The sequence below is a fragment of the Urocampus carinirostris genome, chromosome 6, assembly GCF_059441175.1.
Source record: "Urocampus carinirostris isolate Australia breed hairy pipefish chromosome 6, RoL_Ucar_1.0, whole genome shotgun sequence".
Lineage (NCBI taxonomy): Eukaryota > Metazoa > Chordata > Actinopteri > Syngnathiformes > Syngnathidae > Urocampus > Urocampus carinirostris.
The window spans coordinates 20276921-20300810 of record NC_142354.1 but is presented as its reverse complement, the minus strand read 5'-3'; the positions used below and the strand labels follow the sequence as shown (position 1 = coordinate 20300810).

The 23890-nt window shown below is 40.8% G+C and overlaps 1 protein-coding gene across 1 annotated transcript; it reads left to right on the top strand.

The window, feature by feature from the left end:
• Positions 1-4851: 4851 nt before the first annotated feature.
• On the top strand, positions 4852-22062 carry LOC148364099 (sodium- and chloride-dependent GABA transporter 2-like). Its single transcript, XM_088337335.1, has 14 exons — positions 4852-5029; positions 8647-8781; positions 8988-9128; positions 11663-11747; positions 11841-11973; positions 12059-12193; positions 14107-14210; positions 15674-15798; positions 15867-15979; positions 20826-20960; positions 21034-21136; positions 21230-21330; positions 21694-21864; positions 21949-22062. Exons 1-14 carry the CDS (start codon positions 4852-4854, stop codon positions 22060-22062), a joined length of 1773 nt encoding a protein of 590 aa, XP_088193461.1.
• Positions 22063-23890: the final 1828 nt, after the last annotated feature.

Genomic DNA, 23890 nt, shown 5'->3' with positions numbered 1-23890 from the left:
CCTGGCATCCCATAACTCAAGATTGTTCTTCACCAAAGAGCCTGGGAAAAAGGAGTTTCCCAGGACCAAGGTCACCTGTCATCATTGGATGGAAAGCAGGCCTTCGAAAGAAGACTAATCAACTCTACGTAGCAAAGGCAAAAACTGAATATTAGAAGGGAGGTTTTTCGAGGAGATCCTCAGAGCCAGAGCCGAGCCGAGCCAGAGCGCAGCAAGCAGGGCAGAGCGAGCGAAAAGATGTCTAACAGCAGAATCTCGGCGGCTCTCAATATGATGATTAATAAAGTAACTAATTATAAAGAACCGATTCTCTTTGTCCTATATTGCAGAGCGTTTTATTATAAATGTTGGAAACTTGAACCTAACACACCTCACAAGTTTTTACATTGGTTGATCATTTTCCGACATTACAAAACTAGATCCTGATCAATTTAAGGGGCGGCAGTGGCTCAGGAGGTAGAGCGCTCGTCTTGAGATCAAGAGATCGCAGTTCGAATCCCGGCTCCTCCGTGTTACATGTCGAAGTGTCCTTGGGTAAGACACTGAACCTCTAATGCCCCCAGTAAGCAGGTTAATGCTTACATGGCCGCTATTGGGAAATGTGAAGCACACTGTAAAGCGCTTTGGGAAGTCTTGACTTGAAGAGCGCTATATAAATGCAGATCATTTAATTGTATTCATTCAAATTTTGAAAACTAAATGGAAAACCAATATCATTTCGTAGTCACGTCGTCAATGACAGTGAAACCCGTAAGTAGATAATGTTCAGTAAAAACTTGCCATCTTTTCGAATACTTATATCGCTAATATTGGTTTTCATGTACAAACAATAATATTTCAAAAACAATGGGTGATCATGCCCCTTGCCATAAAGCCAAGCAACGAAACATAGCAAAATTGGCTACATAGCTGTTTTTTGACGTTCAGTAGACACAAACAAATATTGTCCCAACTGTGCTAATTTGCTTTCTCAAAACAGTTTGGCAGACAGACTCTCCGCTGACACAGGGTGGTGGCTGAAAGGTGCCTAGCGCGCATGGGCTTAAGACTGATTGCGATTTCCTACGGGGAGTACTAACAATTTTCGTTTTGATTTAGTCTTACTTGACTCTTTCATTGCTTTATGACATGTTTTTTAGCCGGCCGTGTTTTTCTTTGGTAGCTTCTGAGCATGGCGTTTGTTGACTATGGTGATCATGCACTGTATGTGTGCATGCCAACCCTCATTATATGTCATGGGTAGAAGTTCTGTTTGCAGTACAAACAAAATTTGATTAGATTAACCCACGGTAGGACCTTTAGGCAGGGGAAAATGTTTCGAATATAACAGGTAAACGCACCAAGCCATTGCACCTCCCTTGCAGTTGTCCTTTACAGCTTTCTTCTGCCTGGTGCAGTGTTTGGCGCTTTACTAAAAAACTGTAATTCCTTACAGTTACTAGTTTTAGTTACAAATTACCGTAAATACTCGCATTGAAGCCAACCGTCTAAAAATGCTTTAAAATTGAAGAAATATAATTACATGTGTACACCAATCTGCGGAAGCAGTGAACCCTTTTTCTATTTCTTGGCTTGTGCAATCGTGAGAGCTTGAAAGCAAACACTTTGCCAAGACACTCCATATCCATTTTGAGTATAGGATTTTATTTTAGTGGTTTGAATTTGAGCGGCATAGCGGGAGGGTGATTAGGGCGCAGCCCACGGTGCAGAGGTTCAAATTCAGGTCCATCTACCGCAGCCTCCCCATACGGAGTTTGCATTTTCTCACCGTGTCTGCGTGGGTTTCCTCCAGGCTTCGGTTTCCTCCCACTTTTCAAAATTATGCATGTCAGGTTAATCGGCCGGTCCGAATTGTCCCTAGGTGTGAATGAGCAAGTGAGTTGTCTGTCTCTGTGTGCTTTGCGACTGGCTGGCAACCAGTTCAGGGTGTCCCCTGCCCACGGCTTAAGAATAGATGGTATGGGCTGCAGCACGCCCGCGACCCTACTGATGATAAGCGGTGCATATAATGGATGGTTTGAATTAGGCTTAGATGCGAGTAAATATAGTGTATGGAGAATATCTGCATGAGTATAAATTCAGAATCCTCGTACTCTGTGCTTGCCACCATAACTGTATTTAGTTACACCGACCAGATTGAACGCATGAGATATTAAACACAAGATGTGCTTCGAGAGGTCCTCCTCCCTGGTGAAAAGTGGCCCAAAAAAAAAGCGATCCAACAATTTTCTCAACCGCATCAAGTTTTTTTATTCCACTTTCGTTTCAAAAGAAATGGCTTGCCTCTTCTTTACACTTTACACCAACCATATTGAACGCATGAGATATTAAACACAAATGTCAATGTTCTTAGCGCTCTGGAGACACAGTATATAATGTTTACACATGAACTAGGAAGAGGAAGCCGGACTACTTCATCGAATTGGATACTGGATGACCTCGCACAGCACCACACGCCAATAGCAGCGAAAAATGGCCCTACAGTAATGTCCTGTACTCGGAAAAAGGTTCACACAATAAAAAAATCTAACTTGCAGCAATGTCCGGATATTTTTCGACATCCTGAATTTTTTTTTTGTAATTACCATTTTACGTAAGTTGAATGGTTGTAAGTAGGGGAGTGTCTGCATATTTCAACAGAAAAGTTGAAAATTCCATGCATTTTTTGGCACGCCCTTGCGAGGAGCCGGCACACCAGCTTGCGGAAAAACATGGGCCAAGAGAAGAAAGCGAGAGAATGAGAGAGGAGGCTTGACAGACTCGAGTGACACTAATTGGACTGATTCGGCCATATTCGATGGAGTTCACTTAGTTAAATTGTTTAAGAAATTAAAGCTGCCCCCGTGTGGAAATGCCGGTCACTTGTCCATCTTTTCCATCAAGAAACGAGCGTGCATTGTTAGGTGAATGTAGGTTGTGTTTGATTAATGGAGTCAGATAACTAATTTGAACATTTTGGTAAATTGTACATTTCTAATATTTAATTCCTAACTGTACTAATATCGATTCCCACGTTTTGTATGTTTATCGTGTTTCCAGGACCACAAAACTGATTCGTCGTAATTCCTTGTTTGGTGCCATGTCTCTTGTCTTGTAAATATTTGATGCAGACATATTGGAGCACTTGGTACTGGTTTTCAGGTAGAACCAATTATGAATTCCGGTTAACACATTAAATTATAGTAATTAATTCGGATAATGTGTTTTGGCAAGGAGGGGGTAGGCTTATCCACTGTTAGATGAGGCAGGACTGTATTTACTGCTCTCATTCTTCAAACTGCTTAAATCCTAACCAAAACTATTCGGAGCTTAAAAAGGTGAGCTAATATTTTTTTTGTACTTTTCCAATGTAGCAGTATATAGTCGTGTATATAATAAAGAAAAGAAAGAGTAAAGAGTAAACTGAAGATCTGAAATTATGCACTCTTTTAGGCTTATTACCTATTTGTATAGATTCAAGTTGTAGTTTTGGGGAATCTATTGTGATATTGAAATGACAATATCAGTTTCACTGACGGACTGACCAGGAGTGACTTGAATTCTGGGTATATATAGGAGGGGAATCAATCAGGCAACAAGCAGCAGCTGGCGCCAAACGAGCGGGCACAGGTGAGGGCAATGAGTAATCATGACATGGTGGGCCGTTCTAAAGTGACTGTAAGCCTCCGAAAAGGGATTCCCCTATCAGCCATAGCAAGACAATTTGATCTGAGTCAGTGATTTTATGAGTATTTAATCTTTAAAAAATAACAAACACATTCAATTTGCCCAAAAAGGCTGATCTACCACAGAAGACAAATGCAAGAGAGGGTAGGTCACTGCGCAGGATGTCAATGGGTAATGCTTTCTACTCTGCATCTGGAATTGCTCTCCAGTTCAGTGCTGAACATGGTAAGGATCTGAGCATTTGGACTGACTGTAGTGACCAAACCTGTGATTAGCAAAAAGAATCAAAAAGCTAGATTGAGCTTTGCTAAAAAGTATATCTTATAGACAGAGGAGAACGGGTCCAGAGTTCACTCCAGTGATGAAAGGAAATTTATTTTTGGGGGTGTCATGTGAAGCATTATGTTCAGCGACACATTGGAGGAAGACTAAACTCAAAGCACGTAAAAATGTCAGTGAAAGGTAGAGGAGGAAGTATCATGATTTGCTGCATGTTTTCTGCAGGAGGAGTTGTACAGCTACATGGCTGAGTCAATTCAAATGTGTATTAGAACCTTCTTCAACAGTGTAGGTTCCTTACTTGAGTTATCGCCCAATCAGCCTACAGTCTTCATGCAGGGCAATGCTTCATGTCACACAGCTAAACGGGTAAAGAATTTTCTTGAAGGTGAAAAAATTGAATGAATGGCATGGCCTGCCCAGAGTCCTGATCTCAACCCAAGAGAGAACGTCTGGAAAATCTTTTGGTAAAAAATTTATGGTCAAGAAGCCTACTACAATCACTGAACTGTGGAGGAGACTGGAAGAAGAATGGACCAAAATGACACCCAATTAGTGTGAGTGACTCGTGCTATCCTGTGGCTGCAGCTGTGCTGAAGTCATTCACAGCAGACGCCTTTACACTTCTTATTGATTGCTGACTGTTGTAACCTTCAGAAATGTTTACCTATGTTAAAGTCATTGCTGTTCTCTCATTTTGATCAGTGTGAAATGCTTCAAGTCATTTTGTGTAGAAAAAAGTGTTGTAGTAGCATGATATAGACTAAATAACATGGCATTTAACCGTGGAACGGAGAATATGGTATTATTTCAAAATCAATTCATTTTCTACAAGTTGTTCTCTAATTGTTTTACCGAGTGTATGTGTCTTGTAATCCTAATTATTTTTCAGATTGCTGCAGTACCATGGAAGAGTCAAATGACACAGAGGTGAAAGTAAAGGTGTGCGAGGAAAGCACCTTACCCACATCTGCCAGAGGAGAGTGGCCCAACAGGAGGGAGTTTGTCTTTGCAGTTGCTGGAGTAATCATTGGACTTGGAAACGTGTGGCGGTTCCCTTACCTCTGCTACAAGAATGGAGGGGGTGAGCTGGAAAGACAAGATCCTTTTTTGTAGAAAGCACTTGATTTTTAGGGGTCAGAATGATTGGTTTTAATTGAAGCGTGAAAAATGTTATATTTGGCTAATATAGAGAGGCGTTGTAGCAAGTGATGGTAATGTATGGAGTGGGTGGAAAGTTGTTGGAAGCATTGAAGAGTTTTTACGTGAACCGCAGAGCATGTGTAAGAGTAGGGAGTGAGACAAGTGAGTGGTTCCCTGTGTTGACTGGTGTGAGACAGGGGTGTGTGATGTCACCATGGCTGTTTAATCTGTATATGGATGGTGTGGTGAGAGAGGTGAATGCAAGAGTATTTGGCAGAGGTGTAGAGATGATGGATAACAGTAGAATGGTGTGGCAGATAAGTCAGTTGTTGTTTGCAGATGACACAGCGCTTGTGGCTGATTCTGAAGAAACATTGAGAAGGTTGGTCATGAAGTTTGGAAGAGTGTGTGATGGGCGCAAGTTATGTGTGAATGTTGGGAAGAGTAAGGTGATGAAGTGTTCAAGTGATGGAGTGGGCATGGCGTTAGAAATAAGGTTGCATAGCAAGGTGCTGGAAGAAGTTGAAAGCTTTAGGTACTTGGGTTGTGATGTGGCTGCAGTTGGTGGAATGTAGTGCGAGGTATTGCACAGAGTGAATCAAGGAAGCAGAGTTTTGGGTGCTCTGAGGAGAGTGATGAGCAACAAGAGTATGAGTATGGATGTTAAGAGGGGACTGTATGAGAGTCTGATTGTGCCGACTGTGTTGTATGGTGCAGAGACTTGGAGCCTGAATGCAGACTTGAGAAGAAAATTAAATGTTTTTGAGATGAAGTGTTTGAGGAGTATGTTAGGAGTGACAGATTGGATAGATTGAGAAACGAAATTGTGAGAGACAGAACTGGAGTAGTAGTGGAACTGAGCAAGCGTGTGGATAAGAGAGTACTGGGTTGGTTTGGAGACATGGAGAGGATGGATGAGGAGCCAATGTTGAAGAGGATCTACAGAGCAGAAGTAAATGGAAAGAGACCAAGAGGAAGGCCGCGATTGACGTGGATGGATAGTGTTATGAGTGCTCTTCAGGAAAGAGGTCTAAATATAACGGAAGCTAGAGCTCTTGTTGGTGATAGGAACGAGTGGGGAAATGTTGTGAAAAGATAGTGGGATGTTTGGATGCGTTCTAAGGGATGGACAGGGCACCCGTATGATGCGGCAGGGGTAAACCAGTGAAAGCTGTCGGGCCCTGCTGTTGAACAGAAGAGTGTGTTGTGTCACCCTGACCCGAGTGACATGGTCGCTTTCTTGTGTCCCGTTTCATCTGGAGGGACGAAAGCATGACCAACTTGGGTGCCGAGGTGCTTGACTTGTTTGGGTGTTTGGGTATTTGGGTTGGCCATGGTCCAAAATTTTTTGTGTGTCTTTTTTGCTACTTTTCCCCCTTTTATTTTCTTTATTTTTGTATGTGTTGTCTTGCTGCCGGTCACCCCTCTCGAGGGATATAACCAGGGTAGATGATAGATAGATAGATAGATAGATAGATAGATAGATAGATAGTGAAAAATGTATAATCACTTTGAATACATTTTAAAGAATATTCTTTAATATAAGAATATATAAATGAGTAAAATATTGCAGTATATTTCAAGCTTTTTGAGCCAAGGCACATTTTTCATTAAAAAATCCCGGTCCTTTCCGTAGTTTGTAATCGTCCTTGTGCTTTGTAGCACTCCTTTTCGGTTGCACAACTGAGGACAGCAACGTCTAGCGTGAATCATTTTGACGCACACTGTCCACCAACAATGTTCAAAAAGTAATTCCTTGAATCAGTTACTTTTTTTTTCTCAATTATGGTGTTGCCAAATTGACTGTTTTGTGAATCAGGAGGTGAGTTAAGTTAAATAAGGTACATAATTGTTCAATAACTTCTGTGTGTTTTGGCATTTTATGTTATATAACCCTGTTTTTCAAGTTCTACTATATTTTCATCTTGTTTCTCTGGAAAAAAACCAAATACTTTAAATGAGCAAAAATGATCTTCTGGCCCACCACATCATTTTATGTGGCCCGCAAGACAGAAGCACAAGAAAAGCACAATAGGAAAAATGGATTGCATCAAACAACTACTCGTAGTTTTAAATGTGTCCACTGGATGTCACCAAAGCAAGGCGCCACTTGCAAAGCACCCACAGTAGCTCACGACCATTAATCACCCGGAGAACATTGGGGAAACTTATCCAGATTTTATTTTAATTCAAATAAAAGTCACGGACGCGCAGTTAAAGGCAATAGGAAAACTACAAAATTAAAAAAATGCAAGACACTTGACCTCTTTTCTATTATAATAGAAATGTAAATCCTAACAGGCAAAGAACCCATGTTGATGTAAACATTTTCATTAAAAAATCAAAACAAAAAGCATAAGTTTCCAGGAGAAATATAATGCAGTGGGAATAGATTTAATTATTGTTTTGCTTTTTTAAAAAAAATTGGAATACACACTACAATGTATTAAAACTAAATGAAGGAGAAATAATAAGGAAAACCCCCCCTCAATATTTGTTTTTTAAAATCAAATCTTACATCCCCGAATCATTATTTTGTCACGACCAGAACTGAATCAGGGCCCAAATGTGTAGCGTTAACCACAAGTTTATTGATAGAATGAGGAAGGGCAGCGCCAGCGATACGGTGCTCACTGGATCAGACAATCGGATTGTGATCCAAATACGGAAGTGGATCTTCCGGAGAGGGAGATGGCGGTGTCAAGGACGGAAAAAAACAGGTCTTTAGCCGGGACAGGAGAGCAAAAATGTGGTAGGGATCAAAAACAGGTCGTAAGCTGAGACGGGGGAGCAAATGTGGTCAGGGTCAAAAACATTTCGAAGCTGGAGACGAACGGGGCGATCAGGAACGGACGGGTGGAAAACCCGGTGACAAAAGCGGAGTCAAAATGCTTGCCTTGTAGAAACAGGTTTGCTGACGGACTGACAACAGGCGAGTGAAAGGACTGGGCTTAAAAAAGACAGGGAACCAATCAGATAGCCCGCAGCGGTTGGCGCCAAACGAGCGGGCACAGGTGATCCAAATCAGTCATTATGACAAATTTAATTGTGAGCCTCTGAAAAGACTCCTAGCCCTAGGCACACTTTTTTATGTCATTAATTTGCTAACTCGGCCCCTGGAAGAATGGTTTTTATACCATGTGGCCCCTAAGCTAAAAATGAGTTTGACACCCCTGTTTAGTGGAATAAAACATTATTTTAGTACACTAACTTTTTTAGTTTTCTCAGTAAAATATACAAAGAATAAGTGCAATTGTGTGCAAATGCTTTACTTTATTCCATTTGTTTCATTCTTTGTTTCCAGGTCAATCATAAGAAAACCAAATTAATGACTTAATATATTTCCATGCACTACCTCTTTATCAGATAATTAGTACTGTGTATATAGATGTGTGTTACAGTTACTTGGCTGATCACAATAAGAAAGCTATGGATTGTTTTTTTGAAATAATCATAATAAAATTGGGCATTTTCCCGGCACACACAAGTGTGCCCCAGGACTCTGATTGAAAAACCCAGAAATAATAAGATATGCCTCGTTTTCCATGTTCCTACCAGGGGTTTTCTTGATCCCGTATGTAATCTTCCTCTTTACATGTGGCATCCCTCTGTTTCTAATGGAGGTTTCACTTGGCCAATACACTAAAAAGGGGGTCATCACCTGCTGGAAACAAATATGTCCTCTGTTTACAGGTAAGAATACACCCACAAGCTGTAATAAAATGGCATTCATATTGGCATCAACAAAATACAGTTAATACTGTACATTTATTTGTGGTGGCAAATGTTTTGGCTTTGACGACATGGCCGTGTGAGGAGACACTTGAAAAGAAAATTGTATTTAATTCTAGAGTATGGTGCTGTGATTCACTTGTCAATATTTTTTTTATATTTCTTAGGGATTGGTTACGGGAGTATGGTTTTAGTTTCATACTTGAGCATCTACTACATCGTCATATTGGCCTGGGCATTCCTTTACCTCTTTTCATCCTTCAGTGCTCAGCTTCCCTGGGCAAGCTGTAGAAACAGCTGGAACACAGGTATTCTTATAAATATATATATTAGTCTTAATAAATGCAAGTTTCCTGAGTTGTGTGTTATAACGCACTACAGACGGTTCTGGCAGAGGGTCTTTTTCTGTTTTCAATACATCATGCCATAGAGCAGGGATGTCAAACTCAATTGCACAAGGGGCCAAAATTCAAAACACACTTAAGTTCGCAGGACAACCAGGATAAACATTTATTGAAGACACTTAAACTTAATGTTTTTGGAACACAAATATGAATAAAAACAGACAAGAATATTAAATTTAAACCTTAAATCATCTCATCTCATCTCATCAGCTGCACCGCTTATCCTCAGTAGGGTCGCGGGGGTGCTGGAGCCCATCCCAGCAATCATCGGGCAGTGGGCAGGGGACACCCTGAACTGGTTGCCAGCCAATCGCAGGGCACACGGGGACAGACAACTCACTCGCTCTGTCACACCTAGGGACAATTTGGACCGGCCAATTCACCTGAAATGCATGTCTTTGGAATGTGGGAGGAAATCTGAGTGCCCGGAGGAAACCCACGCAAGCACGGGGAGAACATACAAACTCCGCACAGTAAGGTCGGGAGCTGGATTTGAACCCACGCAGGAGGTTCCCACGACCTCAGAATGTGCCGCACACGCGCTAACCACTGCGGTGCCGTGCTGCCCAACCTTAAATCACTTATACAGTATTTATTATTTTGCTCTAGATAAAAATACCTTGTTAAATAATACAACTTAGAACTTAACTTAAACAACTTAACATTAAAATAACATTCAAATCCCTTTGCTTCTTTGTCAATGTATATGTGAAAAAAAACTTAAATATCCCAAAAGATTTTGCTCTGCTTAATATATCTCCTATCAAAAGTAGAAATATGAAAATGCTACAAAACCTGGAAATATACATAAAACATGTATTTTTCAGAAACAACAATTTTAATCATTCCGTTTTCTTTGCTCTTACGATTCTGATTTGATCATTTGCTCTGATCGCAGCCGGACACTATGTAGTTCTTTGCAGTATTGTGTTTTCAGTGCGGCGAAAAGGGTATAGTATATATATATATATATATATATATATATATATAAATATGTATATATATATATATATATATATATATATATAACAGGGGTCGGGAACCTTTTTGACTCAAAGAGCCATAAAAGCAAAATATATTAATTTTATTTTGGGAAAGAGCTACACCATATATTATGAGACAAATTTACTAAGTTGCTAAACCTGCGCCCCAGACAAAAGCTTAGTCTTCAGCACATTTATTTTGGATGATTTGATAAAAATTATGAAAAGAGAATAATGCCAGAGCCCGTGTCCTAAAATCAACAAACATACCACTTTAAACTTGTCTCTTTCTTGCAATTACTCAAGATCGGTTAAACTCATATTGACCCTTTTTTTCATACATATTGGTTTCAAAACCAGATGCAAGCATTTATTTTGTAAAAACGTCACAACATTCTGTGAACAGGGAGCCTTATGTGCTTACTTTTGGCGCAGACTGAGTAGGGCGAGAGATGGGAGGGAGTGCTTGCACTTTTTGCATAGCTCCACCCATCCCTCCCAATCAAATAACTTTACGTTATCTTCCGGTGTTTTCGCGTATTTACAATTTGTTCTGTGGATTCATCAAAAAGTAACCGAACACTGAACACAGATTATATAGTAAGCATTTATATAAAGGATTCTTTAGCGTTGTACAGCCAAAACGAGTTTTAATTTGTGTGGCACCTTGACTGTAAATCGTAGTGAAAACGTTCCCCATATATTCTGAAAAGTACCGCTGTGTGTTTCAGTTTTGTTTGGCTTTGCATGTTTCTGAACAGGATTAATGGATGAAGTTTTGAATGAAATGGAGAACGGGCCATTAATAACAATAATTAAAAATGGGCTTGCGGACTGGATATAATCACACGGCGGGTCGGACGTGGCCCGCGGGCCGGGAGTTTGACACATGTGCCACAGAGGAAGTCGTAGGGTCAAAATGGGTCGTAGACGGAGACAGACAGAGGCAAAAACGGGACAGGTGGGAGTCAGGGTAAAAAAGGCTTGCCTAGTATACACTGAGGTTCGCAGACGGACTGACAACAGGGGATTGACAGGACTGGGTTGAACTATGGACAGGGAGTCAATTAGGACTCGCAGCTGTTGGCGCCAAGTGAGCGGGCACAGGTAATTCTCATCGGTAATCATGACGATTAGTGGTTTCAATGGGTACGCGTACCCCCTTGGGCTACTTAAGGTTTCAAACAAAACCAACCTAGATCTAAGTATTAAAATACTTTTAAAGTAATTATTAAATTGCACAAGTATTTCAGGAATATATAACGATATAAAACAAGGAAAATATTATTTTTTCCAATGTTCTAGTTTTTTTATTTTGTGTTACCCTTACCAAGGAAGTTTTCGACTGGTTGGTGGTACCAAAAAGTACTTAAAAAAACATTACTAAAAAGCGTTTGAGAACCACTGATTTTGATCCTGTCTTATAGGGAATATGACTTTCTGTCCTTTCACCAGAAACCTGTGTGGAGTACAACCAAACCCGTCTTCTTAATTTGACTGTGGCAGAAGACGCAACAGCTCCTGTGAAGGAGTTTTGGGAGTAAGTTCAAATGTTTCATCAAAAATAAATAAATGTGAGAAAAGTGCCTGATATAAATGGAAATACAATATACTTAAAATATACTTACCACAGGAGAAGAGTACTAAACCTATCGACAGGTGCCCATGAGTTGGGCAATATTCGATGGGAATTGGCTGTCTTTCTTCTTTTTTCTTGGATTGTTTGTTACTTTTGCGTGTGGAAAGGGGTCAAGTCCACCGGGAAGGTAGATGACTAGCTTTTAAGACTTTCAATAATCTCTGAGAGTGACTTAGAAAACATTCAAAACACACATGAATTTAATTTTACAGGTTGTGTATTTCACGGTCACATTTCCTTACGTGATGTTGGTCGTGCTGCTTGTCCGTGGTCTGACACTACCTGGTGCCATGGATGGCATCAAGTTTTACCTCTATCCCGAACCATCTCGTCTCGCTGATCCCGAGGTATGAGCATCCCCAAACACTAAAGTAATAAACACTTTTGAGTAAATACTGAGCGATTAACATAATTCGGAATACAGTGCCTCAAAAATCTTTTGGCATATTGCCACATTTCAGACCTCACACTTATGGATAAAAAAACGTAGCTATTTTCCAAGAATCAACCACATGTGAGAAACAATCAAGCAAAGAAAACAAATTTCCATTCATTCATCTATTACAGGGGTCGGCAACCTATGACACGCGTGCCAGCAGTGGTATGTGAGGGGTTAACCAGTGGTACGCGAGTGCACAGCAAAATATTAATGATTATTTTTTTGAAAATGCGTATTTTTACCTGAAATTTAGACATTTTCAGTTACGCGCTGTGTTAAATGGAGGCTTTACGGTAGCGCTCCTCCTCCTCTGCTTCGTGTGTGAGTGTGTGACTGCGCAGCGCCTCGCAGAAGAGAAATCCGTGTTTTAACCCGGCCACAGAAACACGCATGCGCGATAAATGAATGAATCATGACAGCGCATCGAGCGAGAAAATCTCGTTCTTTTCAGCCAGCGTGGTCAGATGACTGGGCATTGTGTAAAAAAATTACCGTGATGTTTGTGCATTAAGCCTTGAGAGCGTTGTACCTCGCACATCAAGTGTTACACGTCATTACGAGACGAAACATGAACATGAATTCAAGGATGAGTCTGACATGGCAGAGACATTAAAACGTGCTGTGTCCAGGTACGGCAAACAAACACAGACCCTGAAGATCTTTGTCACTGCTAAAAACGCCACCACTGAAGCAAGCTTTTACATTGCTCACTGCATAGAAAAGCACAGAAAAACATTTACCGATGGTGAATATTTTAAAGAAGCATGTGTGTGTGCTTGCGTGCCTTCTGCTTTGCTGCTGTTATTTCAAGTTTTGATATTTTCTGCAACAAGATATCATTGATGAATGGTATGGCAGCTGTCCATATAACTTGTTTTTTGATTGTGGTTTATAGTTGATGAAGAATGGTTAATTCTGGTTATTTATTGTGGTAAAAAGTTAAAGTCATGAATGGCTACAGGCCTTTCCACATGTTGTTCACGTTCATTTTTTAGTTAATTGGTGAACAAGAATAGTGGAATATAAATTGGTCAGTTATACGATTAAAATGTATATCCATGGTGTAGATTTGGACTGGTGTAAAATTACAGCTCTGTTGGATATAAAAGGAATGTTGTACGAGTCATTAATCTTGGTGTGGCGCACTGATTAACAAGGAAATTTAAGAGCGGCACTCCACACCAAAAAGGTTGCCGACCCCTGATCTATTATCTGCACCGCCTATCCTCAGTAAGGTCACGGGGGTGCTGGAGCCCATCCAGGGACACCCTGAACTGGTTGCCTGCCAGTCGCAGGGCACACAGAGACAGACAACTCACTCGCTTATACACACCTAGTGACAATTTGAACCGACTAATTAACCTGAAATGTATGGGAGGAAACCAGATTGCCCGGAGTGAACCCACTCAAGCACAGGGAGAACATGCAAACTCCACACAGGAAGGTTCAATCTCATGACCTCAAAACTGTGCCGCGGACGCGCTTACCACTAAGCCGCCCTGCTGCCCTGAAAACCAATATATCCAACATTTTATGTTGTACTAAAAAAGAAAAGAAAAGAAAAGAAAAGTCAGCGTTGCAAGTGTTGACCATTGTTGAGCGTGTGTTGTGATTCACCAATTATATCAAGTCGAGTCACATTTTTTTGTATAGCCCTTAATAACAAAAAGTCTCAAGTGTCTGCACTGGCCACATTTACAACATCTCTTGATTTGTAATCAACACAAGCAAAAACTCAAAAACCTTAACAAGAGAGAAATATGAAATCTTGAGAAGAGGCTGCATATGTGGTAATCCCGTTACCATATCCTTTTCTTGCAGGTCTGGATAGATGCTGGCACACAAATACTTTTTTCCTATGCTATTTGTGAGGGCTGTGTGGTGGCCCTCGCCAGTTATAACAAGTACGACAATGACTGTTACAAGTAAGTTGAAATAAAGCCTGTTGTTTCAGATGTCATACATAACTTACAGGGGTAGACCTTTCCCTATAGTTGACACATCTCGCTGGGGTACAAAATCACTGAGTCAAACGGCTAAAATTTCATTGATAGCGGCAATACTTGCTATCTTCTTGTCGTACTGTAAATCTAAGTTGCAAACCTAATTTCCTAGGGCTGTTCGGATCGTGATTTTTGAGGCTCGACTTATTGTCATTTACTTAGGAAACAATACAAGTTCCGATCTGATACTTTTGGCGCCAGCTGCTGCTGGTTACCTGATTGGTTCCCTGTCCTACTCAAGCTCAGTCCTTTCACTCACCTGTTGCCTGTCCGTCAGCGAACCATTTGCATAAGCATTTTTGACTCTGACTCCCGTCCGTCCCGTTTTGTCACCTGTTTCCCACTCGTCCGTTCCTGATTCCTCCGTTTGTCTCCGTCTACGACCTGTTTTTTGACCCCTACCACGTTTTGATCTCTCGTCCTGGCTAACGACCCGTTTTTTAAACCCGAGCACGTTTTGATCTCCAGTCCCGTCTAACGACCTGTTTTCCGTCTACTACACTACGATCTCCCGCTCCGGAAGATCCACTTCCGCATTCGGAACACGTTCCGATCCCATGAGCGGCTTGCTTCCCACGTCCAGCGAGCACCGGATCGCTGGCGCTGCCTTTTCTCTATATTTCAATAAACTTGTGAGTAACGTTACGCATCTGGGTCCTACTTCTGTTCTGGTCGTGACATATTCGGTGGGGAGCCGACTCCCTTCATTCATTTCCAAGAGCTGGTTCATAGAGACGTTTCGTTCGCGGACGACAAGAGTGGGTACCTGCTGCATTCACCAAGTCGCCTTTTCTTTCGCCGCATTTGTAAATACTCTATTCGTCATGTCTACCCAACTATATTATAGTCGCTGTTTCGAAGGGTGACATGATCCGATAGACATAGATAGAGAGCAGAAAACCGCGCAGCTAGAAACGGAAACAGGTGTGCCAAGGGGGGCACGCTGCCGTTGGCGTTCTGCAACCAAAGTAAGACACCGTTTTGACTGTCAGTAATAGTAATGACATTGTAACAGCGTTAAAATGGTGAGCTAGATAACTACGTTACTAAAAAAAAATATGGCGTTTTTATATAACAACGTTATTCTCAAAAATGGTTATACAGTAATCCCTCAGTTATCGCGGTTAATGGGGACCAAAACCACCCGCGAAAAGTGAAAATCTGCGAAGTAGCGACGCCCCTTCAAAAATGCATAAAAAAATAAATATATATATATTTTATTTAATTATTATTTTTTAGACCCGCGAAGCTCTGAACCCGGAACGTGGAACCGCGAAGTAGCGAGGTTCCACTGTAGTACACAAAAGCATCAAAATTCAAAATTAATATGCTCGTTCTTTTCAGATACTGTACAAAGTTGTTTTGAGTCTTTTTGTGTCTTCCAGAGATAGCCTTTATTTAAGCATCCTGAACAGTGGGACCAGTTTTGTGGCAGGTTTTGCAGTCTTCTCCGTTCTTGGATTTATGGCTTATGAGCAGAACACTGACATATCCAAAGTAGCAGAGTCAGGTGAGGCTTGACAAATAGAAATACAATCACAGCATGCAAATAAAAAAGATGTCTTTTTCTGTCTTTAGGTCCCGGCCTGGCCTTCATCGCTTACCCTAGAGCCGTAGCCATGATGCCTTTTCCGCAAATCTGGGCTGTTTTCTTTTTTATCATGATCATCCTGCTCGGATTGGATAGTGAGGTTGGATGCTTTCATTGTTAGACTTAATTGTTACATGAAATGATCTGCATTTATATAGCGCTTTTCAAGTCAATGACTTCCCGAAGCACTTTACAATGTTCTCCACATTTCCCAATAGCGGCCTTGCAGCCATGTAAGGCGCTAACCTAATGGTGCTAACATGTGCTAGATAGATAGATAGATAGATAGATAGATACTTTATTCATCCCCGTAGGGAAATTCACACTTCCAGCAGTCTACCCCGTTGTTTATTAACAGATTAACATGATGCCCTAGGGGTGCTTGTAGCGGAGTGGATGACGTCACGCCAGTCCAAAAGTTCGACATCCCTGCGGCAGATGGAAATCTTTTCTTTGTGAAAATCCAGGGATACACCACCTCGTGTTAGCAAGTCCGCCTCCTCTCCGATTCCCCCCGGCTTTTTTGTCTCTGTATAGCGGCGTTGAAGCTGGATAGCTCCGGGTGGCTACACCTTAGCGTCCGGAATGCTAAACGTGAGCCACGTTTCCGCAAATGCGCTCCCTGTGCGCTTCGATGTTTTCCACCAGCACTCGATGATCTTATTTGGTCGTGAGTTCGCATTAACCATGATTACGGATGGTACCGAAGACTTATAACGCCGCTAGCCGCTTCGCTAGCTCCGGCTCTTCTTCCACGATAGGCCCCTTCATCACGCCGGCACGAGAATTCTTCAGGGCAAGGAGTTGAAATTCCTTGAATACATGCATTTTTGTGCGCTAAAACCCATGTCTCATAGGATAGAAGTAATCCATAGTGTAGTTGTCAAAACGGGAAGAAAAAACACCGAAGATAGGAGCAGACAATAAAACAATAGGGCAGCTGCTGGAAAAGGCAGCCGCTCGTGGCAGCGCCGCTTTGATCTGGTGCTAATGGTCAAATAAGAAAAGCCTTGGGTAGAAATCGATACAGATAAACAGTTTCTCCTTGGCATTTGCCTAAAATCCCAATCCAAGACGTACCGAAACTAAAGAGAATGCTGTCCTTAAACTGTTTGGAGAATATGGACGGTTTTGGTCTCTGCGTAAAGATAACACTGAAGTTTTGTTCAAAACTAAAATAATAACTGCAAGTGCTATTAACATTGAGTAACCTGAGTATAACCCACAGAAATGGGTTTTTAATTCCGGCCTGAATCTTATTTTTTTGCAATCAAATGGCTGCAAAACAGTGTAGCATAGGCTTCTTAGGGCCCAGTCACACAGCCGTTTGCGTCTGTATCGCGGGTAAAATGTTGCGATTTTTTTTTTTTTTTGCCCGTGGTTGCCGGCGATGGAAAATGCGCAAAATTGGCCAACCCGCTGTTCATCGGTGGTATGCCCGCAAAACAGACGCCGGCGACTGTTCCGCTTCCTCATCGCGTCATTTCCGCGTGTGGACCACGGGTATAAAAGCTGCCGAGCCGGTGTTATGCCGAGAAATGCATCCCTGCCGAGATTTGCATCCCCTCGCTACTATAACCACGTCTACCTCGTTTTCTCTCACTTTTATATCACCTTTCGGGAATGTAATGGCGAACATATAACCAAAACCACTTCGTCTCGCATTTGTTGGGAATGTAATACAACTTAAACCATTCCGTCTTTGTATTTGTTGTGAATGTAATCGAACGGTAATGCACACCGTATACAAATCACTTTTGAGCAGGTAACATGTTAATTTTGCCTTTTTCTATTCAAATCGCTTGTATTGAAACTGTTATGCACTCTACCATAAGGCTTATTTCAGCATATCAAGCTTTACGGTAGAGTGCATAACAGTTCTCAAAAGTGATTTATATACGGTGTGCATCACCGTTCGATTACATTCACAACAAATACAAAGACGGAATGGTTTAAGTTGTATTACATTCCCAACAAATGCAACACGAAGTGGTTTTGGTTATATGTTCGCCATTACATTCACGAAAAGTGATATAAAAGTGAGGTAAACGTGGTTATAGTAGCGTGGGGATGCAAATCTCGGCAGGGATGCATTTCTCGACATAACACCGGGCTGTAGAAATCATAACCGCTCAAGACACAGTCCCGTGAAGATCAAGATTTCAAGCTATGGCACCGAAGAAGCCAATATGTTATTATTGTAATAGTTTTTCATTTTTATTTTATTATCTTGTTATGAAATGAAAATAAATGTCAAGAAATAAAAATGGATTAAGACGAGGTCACTACGGTGACGGGGATCCATGTTCACCCCTTGACGTCTCGAGCTCAACTGACGTGTGCTCGGCAAATCGCGCTGTATATACGCGGAGAAAGGCGTTTGACCGTCACACGCGTTACACACGCAAATTCACGTGATAACACCGCGATACAGGCGCAGAACAAACGTGCTATGACCGTGCTCCACCCACGATTACCCGCTAAAATTTCGCGTCCTACCCGCGTGTAACCACGCCCTGGCCGCGGCCGTAGCACGTCGTTCCGTGTCTTACCGCGTCATTACCTTGTGTGTACCACGTGTGCCGCCCGCGGTTTTGCGTCTGTACCGCGGGTAAAATTTTGCGATTTTTTTTTTTGCCCGTGGTTGCCCGCGGTGGAAAATGTGCAAAATTGGCCGGCGACTGTTCCGCGTCCTTCCGGCGACTGTTCCGTGTCCTTAACGCTGGTAACCGCGGCTGCATCGCTGTGCCGCCCGCGGTTACCCGTGGTCTAAAGTTTTGAGCAGCGCAAAACTTTTTCGCGCGGCCAACCGCGTGTGAATTTCCGACCGTGTGTAAAGCACGGCTGTATCTCGTCTGTATTGCGATCTCAAAGCGTCCAACAGCGTCTGCTTCACGGGCAGAAATTTCTGGCCGTAATTCAGCCTCGATACGCCCGTGAAAGGCTGTGTGACCGGGCCCTTAGGTGGAAAACAAGTGAGATAATAGCTTGAAGCCCTACATAGTAGCAATCTGAAAAAACAAACATTGTATTTTGGTAGGTCTAGGCATTTCCAAAAGTTTTTATTTCAGCCCTTTAAACTTAAATTCTGTATTTTACGTTGGCCAATTCTTAGACATTGTAAAAGAGTTTTAAAAGTTTGACTTCTCTTTCTAACCCATGTGTCAATCCACATTTGAATCACTTTTGGCTTAAGAAATTTAAAGCTCAAGTGCTCAAGACACTGTTTTCAATACAGGCTGTTAGAGGTTGTCAAAAAAGAGCTTGCAATTGGCCAAAAGCAGTGTCAATCACAAGATCAGGAGTTAACAGAAGTATTGAAAATATATTGAAGACTCTATTTAAGGGGAGTGATTAAGCCACATGTATACAACAAAATTTGTCGACCATTGCAGAAATGCTTTTAGGTGGATTTTTTTTATCTGTCAGGATCATCATGTGTTTTGGAGTTAATATTTTACACGGTTGGATTCACTGTACTTTTGTGAATGTAACCACACCATATATGCGGGGAATCGTACCACGAGCTGACTCCGAGGAGCTGTTATAGGTGAGCAATAGAGGCTTTATATTTTTAAGGTATCTTGTTTCAGACTGATCAAGATGTTTCTGTGATGAGTATATTTCTAAATGGTCAGCATATCTTGAATCCCAAGAGCTTTTCAATGATATGTGGCATGATGTATTTCAGTGACTGGTGACATAGTGAAGACACAACTTTGTTTACCAACTTTAAGGGGTTAAAGTTTAACTGCATCCTGTGCCAATGTAACGGGACACAGGTGGATGGTCTAGCTCCAGCTGGTGTTACACATTTGTTTTATATATTTTTCTTTTTTTTCTTTTGGTTTTGTTGTTCTTTTACCTAATCTGCAAAATAGATGGTAAATGTCAGTCTCACACGACACCATTTACTTGTTGCCATTAAGAGTGATTTTGATTGAACAAGTCTCATTAAATCACGTGATATCCCTTTTAACATATGAATACAAAATAACATTTCCATTGATTGGTACTTTTCAAGAATCATTTAACAAAAATACAATAACTGTACCTTCCAAAACAACTCACTTTGTGTTATATGGTAACCAAATATACATATTAACATCACAGTACACTCTTAACCCAGCCCCGCATAACGTAGCATACCTCACTCTATTGCTTATGCTAACGGACGACTCACTCGTACTATTTCACTTTTTGTAAACTTTACAGACATCACAAACAACCTTTACAAACATATTTTCACATATTATCATCCTCACAGTAAGTGTGTTACCAGTATAAACATCTCACCTGCAAAATAGATGGTAAATGTCAGTCTCACACGACACCATTTACTTGTTGCCATTAAGAGTGATTTATTGAAAAAGTCTCATTAAATAACGTGGGTTCCTGTGAGACTTACCCCAAAACACCCTTCTCTGACCTGTGAGACTATGTCATCTAGTGGTGATATACTGGTACTTTACTTTTTCTGCTTTACAAAACTACACCAAAATCCCAAAATATAACATTTGAACTAGTCAGCAACCCTTGTTGCGCCACACCAAGTTCTCACACACGGTGCCGGCACATGAATGCATGTCGAGCAGCTTCTCCTGACCATCTTTGTGATTCCAACAGTCAAACTTATTTGTAAGATTTCTTAAAGGGATTAAAGTATATTATTATCACATATGAATCAAGTCTCAACTCCTAACTTGTTCCAATCTTTATTAATCCAAAGTTTGTCTCTATCACAGAGACTCAGATCTACTTTGACCCCAAATATTTTTCATTCTCATATCGATAACATCCTTTCTGTAAAGTTCAATACTCATAATATATGGGCATTAAAATATCTTTACCCAGTTTGGTATTCTTTTATTCATAAAGTTCTATATTCTAAGAATACAACAATTAGCTCAGCTATGCATTAAATAACATGCATGTTTCTCCTTCAGTTTGTACTACTGGAAGGCCTTGCAACCGCTATTTGTGACTTGAAGCCGTCATTGTATGTTGGCCATAGAAGGAAACTGCTTCTACTCTTCATTGCTGTTTTCTGTTTCTTCATCAGCCTCACAATGGTCACTGACGTAAGGCCGGATGAAAGTGACTTTTCTATAGTTTTTTTGCTTGTTCTGAAGGTTTCTTGTTTCATACATGCAGGGAGGATTGTACATCTTTCAGTTGTTCGATTACTACTCCTGCAGCGGGATGACCCTGCTCCTGTTTGCCATTTTTCAGTCAGTGTCTGTTGGATGGATTTATGGTCAGTACGTTGCACATTTTAATGTCTCGTCCACTGACATTAGAATGTGAAAAAAACATCATTTAAATGTTCCTGTTTTTCTTTCTTCATCAGGAGCTGATCGATTCTTTGACAACATCAAGGACATGATTGGATACCAGCCTCCAAAACTGTTTAAACTCCTCTTGAAATATGCTACACCATCCGTCTGCATGGTAACTAATGATTGTAGCTCATTTTTCATAGACTGGTCATTGCGATTTTATGGTAAATTTGATTTCTCACTGGCATTATTTTTTAGTGGTTGCCTTAACTTATAATAATCACGACCTGAAAACAACATAGTAACGACATAGCGATAACCCAAATTGTTATTTTGAGAAATATATATCAAAATGGTAGCCCTTTGCGCCAATTAGTAACAGAAAGTAGCTCTCAGCTTCAAAAAGGTGGGTGACCCCTGGTTTAATATACATTTATTTTCAGTAAATACGTTTCAATAAAAATACAGTTCAACAATGGAAAGAGGAAAACATAAGTTGAACGTTTTGAAAATAATTAATCTCTATTGTTTGAAGGGAACTCTTCTCTTCTCTTTGGTCAAATACAAACCACTCAAGTTCAACAACACCAAAGAGTATCCTTGGTGGGGTTATGCTTTGGGCTGGTGGTTCATCCTGTCTTCTACCCTCATGGTTCCTTTCTGGATGTTGTACAAACTGATTACAACTCCAGGTTCACTTTGTCAGGTAAAGTATTGATCAGATCTCTATTCATTGAATAAATTCAGCGTATTAAACATAAGTGAACATTCAATATTTGTTTCGTTTTAGCGGTTGACCATCCTTTGCACTCCGTCTGAGGATCTTACTTCGCCCAAATTAGACCGCGAAGAGCATGAAGTCCGAACTTTGATGCAGCCTGGAAACATTGGACCCATACAGTGAAAACTGTGAGGAGCATCATTTTTCAAGTTCTGTAAACCATCAAAAACAGAATTCAAAAACAACAAAACAAAGAGTTAACCCTTTGAATTTAATATTTTAAATAAATATTTTTCAACACACACCTTAACCAAATCTCATTTATATATCTGCTGTTAGCTTCATTCGGCAACACAATAATTCCTCGCTAATTCCCATCTGAGCACCATGGGAGCCAGAGCCTTCAGTCGCGCTGCTCCCAAGCTTTGGAACAATCTACCTCCGGACCTCCAAAACTGCACACCTCTCTCCACTTTTAAGTCCCGTCTAAAAACACACCTGTTCAGGACTGCCTACAACACATAGCTTCTCCATTTCCTATGTTTTTATGATTTTATGTCTTGTTTTTTTATTTAGTATTTCGCTTACAACTTTTTAAATTGTATTTTCTTTTTCATTGTCTGTACAGTGTCCTTGGGTGGCCTGAAAGGTGCTTTTAAATAAAATGCATTATTATTATTATTATTATTATTATTAATTCATCCTACTACATGTCCCCCGTAGAGATAAGCGGTATAACAGAAGAGTAAGGAGACAAACATTTTTTATTTTTTATTGAGAAAGCAACTTTTCAAAAAGATCAACTGGGCTCTTGGGAAGAAGAAGAAGAACAATAACATTAACATCTAATATTAAATTGAATCCAGGATTTTTAAAGCATAACTGTTTTGGAGGAGCATAGACCCATGTTGGCAAAGCAGGAACTAGAGATAGGTTGGTGTGTGGAGAATTGCCTTGAATTGCCTATATGGTTAATAATCTAATTTCGTGGTTACGGTATTGGTCAGTAGGTGGTGCTCCCGATTTTTCACCCGGCAGAGAGAACCTCTGTAGCAATTGGAAGTTTTCATGATGACTGATTAGATTCACCTCTGCCCGCTCGTTTGGCGCCAGCCGCTGCTGGCCTCCTGATTGGTTCCCAGTCCGACTTAAGCTCCGTCCTTTCACTCGCCTGTTGTCAGTCCGTCAACGAACCTCTGTTTCCATAAGGCGAGCATTTTTTACCCTGACTCCCGTCGTTTGCGTTTTTCACCCGTGTTCCACCTATGTGGGTTGAGGAAGAGTGGAATTGCCGGATTGGGCTCCTGCTCTGCCCAAAAATTTCTATTCCTTTGTTGACTCAATCGTCCTTTTTTTGATTCACTTAATCTCATGATAACATTGCCCTCAAATTACCGCACTTAAAAATCTGCAAAGGGAACCTGTATAGTTATTTCCTGCATGCACTGTAATTCTGGCCGAATTTTCTAGTGAGTTGATTTTTAATTTTTTTTATGCGTTTCATGCTTGGACGTTTCATTGTTTTTATGGGGCAGCTTTTTCAGGTCTTTTTTCTTTTGTTTCTGGTTTCTTGTTTGGACATTTTGTTGAAGTTTAACATTTTGTAACTCCTATGTTATTAAAACCCATTGCTCTTATTGAGCACCCTTGCCTCAAGTTACTTCTTCCCCCACATGGGTCCATAACCCCTAACCGTGACACCCTTCGTGAATGAGAACCAATTACATGAACAAGTGCCACTTGTCCTACACCAGAGAAGCTAACCTTTGGAGTTGCTTTGTATTAAAACATCAGAAGGGCTGGGCCAGGAAGAAGAAAAAATGAATGATTGTAATTTTCTTAATCTATGATGGAGAATATCGAATGCGATGCCTTGACGAAAAGTGAAGACAAAAAATATAATGTAAGCCTTTAAAAATTTCCCATATGCATTTGGGAATAAATATAGGAGCCGACATCATGCATGTGTTGTATTGTGATCTCTTTGTCTATTAATTGATACTTTAAATAA

What these genes read in the sequence shown, in the direction of transcription:
- LOC148364099 (XM_088337335.1), top strand. Translation starts at nt 4,852, where the DNA reads ATGGAAGAGTCAAATGACACAGAGGTGAAAGTAAAGGTGTGCGAGGAA. An exon ending in GGGTCAAGTCCACCGGGAAG is followed by an intron (nt 11,974 to 12,058) that starts GTAGATGACTAG and finishes TTAATTTTACAG; the next exon opens with GTTGTGTATTTCACGGTCAC. An exon ending in CTCCAGGTTCACTTTGTCAG is followed by an intron (nt 21,865 to 21,948) that starts GTAAAGTATTGA and finishes GTTTCGTTTTAG; the next exon opens with CGGTTGACCATCCTTTGCAC.